General features: G+C 37.8%; 1 protein-coding gene across 1 annotated transcript; it reads left to right on the plus strand.

The window, feature by feature from the left end:
- Nucleotides 1-6061: 6061 nt before the first annotated feature.
- LOC149205513 (uncharacterized) lies at nucleotides 6062-6610 on the plus strand. The gene has a single exon (XM_089397427.1). The coding sequence runs from the start codon at nucleotides 6062-6064 to the stop codon at nucleotides 6608-6610; it is 549 nt and encodes a 182-aa protein (XP_089253553.1).
- Nucleotides 6611-6929: the final 319 nt, after the last annotated feature.

The following is a 6929-nucleotide window of genomic DNA, read 5'->3' on the forward strand; positions in this document are numbered from 1 at the left end:
TTCTCTGCCTTATTTCTTCCTACACTAGATTAGACCATAACCTCTCCCAGCTTGGTAGTTTCTCTCTACCATTTACCGAATTTTGATAACTATGCCATCTCTTGGGAAGGCCCATGAGGGCTAGAGCTAGCAGATCTTCTTCAGGGATAGTAATACCGACCCCACCAAGTTCATCATGACACTGTGTAAATATGCTCAGGTACTGTGAAATTATTTCATTCTTTTGCATCTTAATACTTTGAAGCTTATCCTTGAGTGCCAACTTCCTGTGGTCATTATTGTTCTCAAACAACTATGTTAGTGTTTTCCACATTGCAAACAAAGTCTATTTCCTATGGATATTCAAGACAATATGATCCTGAACTCCCTCCAATATGATCCTCCTCGCTTTAGCCACATCATTCTTCCACTAAGTAAGATCTTGGGCGTCAGATGTTGGTGGTTTTGCTACATCTATCTTGATGTATTCTAACAACCCATTATCATCCAATACTACCTCCATTCAGATCTTCCATGCCATAAAATTTGTGGTTCCTTCCAAAGCATACTCAAGCTTGAGTCCATTGGAAGTCATCTTCTCAGTCCTAGAGAAAACCTATTACACTCATCTTCAAATTCGAACCTCCTACAATGACAACTTTGAAAGCTCTTCTCTACTGTGAATCTCGCTCGGATACCATGTAGAAATTATTGAGTAGATTCTAAACTACTCATGAAATTTCTAAATCACAAGACTAGAAGCTACACTACTGATCTACGAAAGTAAATTCACAATCGAGAACACAAATCATTAACATGCATTAATATTTAACACACATACACAGAGATTTATCTAGCGTAAAGAAACTACTCAAAACCCCTTACTATATATATTGCATTAATCAAAGATTAAATGAATACAGTATGCTCTTCTCAAGCTTGATCTCAACCTGCACCTGTATCTTCCATCCTCTGCCTGACTAACTGATCTTGGTCAATACTTAGTCAAAATTTCGAGCCTCCAAGCCCCTATTTCCTTACGTTGTTCCTCAAGGAATTAGCCCCCTATTATTTAGGAACTTCCTCAATTTGGATTGCGCAATTCCTATAGGTCATTCTTTGACTACATGCATGACCTGTACAACTTGGAATAGTTTACAAATTATAGTACATTGCCCTTGAACTCCAATCTCAACTGGGTATCTCGAATTCTCTGCATTAAACAATTATTTTGGGATAATTAATCAGTTAACTGGATGATCACTCAGTGTCAAAAAAGTTACACACCCTTAACTAGACCTCCACTAGTTCTACTAACAGTGAGAACTAATTACATTGACAATAACCCAAGTTAACTGAAATAGATTACTACAAATTAGCAATCAATCATGTAGAACTAAACTCAAGTGCCTCCAACTCAAATTTATTGAGTTAATTGAGTGACAAGAGCCATGCCAACTTAGTTAACTACCTCCAAATATTCCTCTCAAGTTTGGTCCATTAAATTATGGCTTTAAATATCTTGGATTTTTCTTAAAGCTTAACAATTATCAAACCACAGATTGATCCTACCATGTTAAAAAGATGGAAAACCACATTTTTCATTGGTGCAACCGATGGATTTCGTTAGGATGTCATCTTATCTTAATCAAATTGGTCTTGGAAGGAATATCGATCTTCTAGTTAACTTTAGCAAAAATTCCTAAAAGTTTTTAGGTGCTACCAAAAAGTTATGTATTCATTTTCGTTGGCATGGCAAGAAGCAAGGGAGAGGAATGGCTCTGGTGTATTGGAACAATCTAACACTTCCAAATTCTCTTGGGCATTAGGGATTACATAATATGGAGAAATTTGGACTAGCTCTTGCAACCAAGAGCTATTGGTGTATGCTTTTTCATAATAGTTTGTGGAATCTGGTGATGAGGGTGAGATATTTGAAATCCATGTTAGTTGTAGACTGGTTCAAGAAAGAACTGAAAGTGACTAGGGGACGTTCTATGATTTGGAGGAATTTGGTAAGTGGTTTGCAAGCCTTAGAGAAATGGCTTTTGTGGAATATTGGGAATGGGGCTAAAGTTATTCTTGTTCGTGACCAGTGGATAGGATGCAATTATTAAAATATGGTTGTCATTGATGTCAACCCAAGAAACACCAAAAGATTCCCTGCCTTTGTTGACAAATATGACAAGTAAATTTTAAGGTATTTATGGTCAAGGTCGCCTTTATTGGATTCTCCTTTTCATGTCAATTCCAACGGTATGTGGCATGTCACGAGGGTCCCCACGGTTTGGAAGATATGCTTAATCCAAAGTGAAGCCCCTTCTTATGGTTGAACTCCCCAAAAGGAGATGATGTGGCAAGCCCTCATTGAAGAGTCAATTTAAAGATTATGTGGCCAAGTGATTATGGTTTTGGCTCCTTACTCAAAATCGATTTCAAAGGGAAATGATTGTGAAATGTTGAATTTAAAATACTTCCCTCCATTCCTTACAAGTCGGCCTGATTTCATAAAGTTTTTTTTGGCTCAAACGATTTCAGATTTTAAATTTTGTTTTTTCTCTCCATGTGAAGTCGACCTTCCCTTCCATAAGGGCATTTCGACCTCTATAAATACAAGGAGTACTTTCCCTCCACACACAAGAAAAAATTGTTGATCTCTTTGAAATGAAGTGCGACCTTATGGAGCATTGAAGATCTGATGAGAATGCCGATTTGTAAGGGTTTTGGGTTATGTTTGTGTTCTTATGGGATTCACTAGTTTAGCACATGTCAGGTCTTGAAATATGAATCATACGCATCACATTTCAACCCTCATTAATCATCAAAAACAAGATCTTTTGTGACCCTTGAGCAATCATGCCTATTTTCTATGGGAGACCTAATTTCTAAGAAAAAGTTCTATTTTCATAAGCCAAATACATCTAAAATTGTAGGCCTTTATGGCATAAATATGATGGATGAATTCAAGCTAAAAATCAACATCTCAACCATGAATTGTATACGGATTTGATATCTGAACCAATGTTCCTTGACATTGACTTACTCGACTCTCTTGTGCAGACATTCATAAGAATTTCTAAAGTTTTTTTAAGGGCTTCTTCCTTGAGATAAATTTTGTGTGGACTAAGGGTATACATTGATATGGAATAGACCTGTGATTGCCTTGTTCATCTGAAATTTTGAAATTTCCCATCATGTGGGCATCAATTGTATGAAATAAGGATATACGATTAATCGAAACTTGCATTCTTGTTGAATTTAGGCTTCTGTGATCCATATTAAGTTTATTGAGAAGAGTTTTCGGCGAAAATCACTCATAATTCATTTGTCAATGCGTTTCGAACCAACAAGTGTGGTTCATCATTAGGACAAGTTGAAGAACCAGATCATGGTTGCAGGTTAAATAGAAAGAGCAGATCATTCAACGGCTATATTTGACCAGGAAATGACTACATTGGACTGGGCAACTGGACTGGACCGAGCGATAGGGCAAGGGAACAAAAATTAGTTACTTAATTAAATAGTTGGTTTTGTTATATTTATTTTATTTTTTAATTAAATGTAACCGTTGGTATTTGACTGAAATGAGTATAACCAAAAACTAATTAATATAGCCTTTTTATTATAAAATTATATTATTATTATTATTATTATTTAATAAATGATTATTAAATAAATAACCTAATTAGTTAGTTAAATCTATGACCTAATTCTAAATTTAAGGAACATCACTATAATGAAAGGTAACAATCTCTATTCACTTAAAACCACTTAGAATATAAACTAAAGCCATTGAAGGATTATGGAGAGAATATAGTTGTTTTCAACCAGTTAGTTAATTCGATTATTGATTTTATTTATTTAAATTTAAAGGTATAATGGGATAATAAGTTTCTCTCTTTATAATTCCTTCATCTATGTTCAGGTATAGAAATTATTTATTTGTAAAATATGTTAAATAATTAAGGCGTACACACTTTTAGACGTATTCAAATAAAAACATTTGATTCCTAAATTTAAGGTAGAAGAAATGTAAGGGAACAATTAAGATTAAAATAATTTACTAAAATATTGATTAAAACCCAATGAGCAGAGAAGGAATAAAAAAGAAAAACAAACAATCCAGAAGAAGAGGGGGAAAAAACCAGAGAAGACCACCATAAAAAGAACAACACAGGGGGAGGGGGCTGGGGGGGGTGGGCGGCTAGGATGAAAGGGCAGGGATCCAACAACTGCTAATTTTCCAGTCATCATCCCTATTGAGATTGCTCGGCCTTTTTTCAGTTTCTAAGGCCTCCCTAAACTTTCAGTGATGAAAGGGCACAATCTTGGCAATAACACGGGCCTCCTCAATACATATGTGATGCTTAGTATTTTCCGCGTGTTCTGCCAAGGTGGAAGACCAGGTCCTCCCATGTTTTATGTCGGCTGAGTGCTCATGAATCCTTTGATTAATAGAGTGCCCAGTTTCACCAACATAGGGGGTCCCATAGGAACAAGGAATAACATAGACACCTTTCATGTCCATGGGGTCAACAGGGTCTTTTACCGATCTAAGGGAGCTACGGATGGTGTTAAGGGGTCTAAAGGTTGAGGGAACATTATGTTTTCTAAGGATTCTCGCAATCTTATCAATGGTCCCTTGGATGAAAGGGAGATGAACCCATGAGACTCGATCTTTAGGGTCTTTCTTAACCTTGGGACCTTTGCAGGATTTAAGGAAGGCTCTGAGACCTTGGTGCCTACTATAACCATTATTAACAAAAACATTAAGAAGAAGGAATTTCTCCCTATCAAGGTTCTTTTCATCAAATATTCTCAGCACACGAGTAGCTAGTGTGTTGAGAATACCCAACTTTTGAGTAGGGAAATGATGGGATCTGGCATGAAGATACTGCTCAGTATGAGTTTTCTTCCTAAACACTTGGTGCGAGAAAGAACCGTCATCATTCTTAGAAATGAGAACATCAAGGAAAGGAAAACATCCATCAATTTCCTGCTCCATAGTGAACTTTATGGAGGAGGATTGATTGTTGAGATGCTGGAAAAAAGATCTAATTCTTCCTGGCCATGAGACCAGATGACACCATTGTCATTAACAAGTCTCTTCCAAAGCTTGGGCAGGAGACGGGCTGAGGCCAAAGCTTTGGATTCAAAGTCTTCCATAAAAAGATTAGCAACAATCGAGGATAGAGGTGAGCCCATGGCAACCCCATAGGTCTACTCATAGAATTCACCTTCGAAGCTGAAAAAGGTAGAAGTGAGACAAATTTCAACTAAATGAGTGGTATCAGAGTCGGTGAGGCGGTTTATGACCTCAATGGCCTCCTTTATAGGAATGCAAGTGTAAAGGGAGACCACATTGAAACTCACAAGAATGTCCCCAGGGTCAAACTTTATGCCCTTCAGCTCTTGGAAAAATGACGAAGAGTCTTTTATGAACGACTCTGTGAGGCAAACAAGGGGTCTAAGCTTCGAGGCAAGGTAGTTGGCTATGAGGTAGGTGGGACCACCTATGGTTATGACAATGGGTCTAAGGGGAGTCCCCTCTTTGTGAATATTTGGAAGCCCATAGATCCTCGGAGTGATGGGGCTACTCTCAATAAGTTTATGGCAAAAGGAACCCACAGTGTTACTAGACTTTATAGCTAGAGAGACTGTTCTGGAGAGATTTTTCAGGGGATTCTTGGTAAGCTTTTTATAGCTGCCACTATTACAAAGATGATCCAACATCTTTTGGCGATAATCCTCCTTGTCAAGGATGATAGCAATCCCTCCTTTGTCGGCTTTAAGAACCACAATATCCTTTTTTTGGTTCAAGGTTTTCAGGGCCTCAAATTCAGCTTTGTTAATATTGCTTCCAGGTGGCTTTGCCTTCCTAAGGATAACAACACAGTCTTGCCTTATAGTGTCCTTAATATTATAATAATAATTATGTCGATAATAATAATCATCCTCTTCTTCTTGTGATAATAAGTTTGTTAATCTTTCTAAGTTTTCATTTCCCCCCTCGGTCTTTAGTCTTCTTGAAAAAGGATTAATTTTTTCCCTCCCCCCTAAAAAGATCCCTATAGAAGACATTATGTGTGACGTAGAGTTTGGGATTAGGGGCTTGCGTGATAATATTAAGGACACTATAAGGCAAGACTGCATTGTTATCTTCAAGAAGGAAAAGCCACCTAGAAGCAATATTAACAAAGCTGAATTTGACGCCCTGAAATCCTTGAACCAAAATAAGGATATTGTGGTTCTTAAAGCCGACAAAGGAGGGGATGCTATCATCCTTGATAAGGAGGATTATCGCCAGAATATGTTGGATCATCTTTGTAATAGTGGCAACTATAAAAATCTTACCAAGAATCCCCTGAAGAAGATCTCCAGAACAGTCACTCTAGCTATAAAGTCTAGTAACATTGTGGGTTCCTTTTGCCATAAACTTATTGAGAGTAGCCCCATCACTTCGAGGATCTATGGGCTTCAAAATATTCACAAAGAGGGGGCTACCCTTAGACCCATTTTCAACACCATAGGTGGTCCCACCTGCCTCCTAGCCAAATACCTTGCCTTGAAGCTTAGACCCCTTGTTGGCCTCACAGAGTCGTTCGTAAAAGACTCTTCGTCATTTGTCTAAGAGCTGAAGGGCATAAAGTTTGACCCTGAGGACATTATCATGAGTTTTTATGTGGTCTCCCTTTACACTTGCATTCCTATAAAGGAGGCCATTGAGGTCATAAACTGCCTCACTAACCCTAATACCGCACCGCTCATTTAGTTGAAATTTGTCTCACTTCTACCTTTTTCAGCGTCGAAGGTGAATTCTATGAGCAGACCTGCAGGGTTGCCATGGGCTCATCCCTGTCCCCAGTTGTTGCTAATATTTTTATGGAAGACTTTGAATCCAAGGATTTGGCATCAGCCAGTCTCCTGCCTAAGCTTTGGAAGAGATTTGT

This window comes from Pinus tabuliformis, chromosome 1_2 (assembly GCF_031772625.1).
Source record: "Pinus tabuliformis cultivar Carrire ecotype Pingquan chromosome 1_2, CPIR1, whole genome shotgun sequence".
In the NCBI taxonomy this organism is placed as follows: domain Eukaryota; kingdom Viridiplantae; phylum Streptophyta; class Pinopsida; order Pinales; family Pinaceae; genus Pinus; species Pinus tabuliformis.

Excerpts from the sequence above, each read along its gene's own strand:
- LOC149205513 (XM_089397427.1), top strand. The coding sequence starts at position 6,062 with ATGTGTGACGTAGAGTTTGGGATTAGGGGCTTGCGTGATAATATTAAG.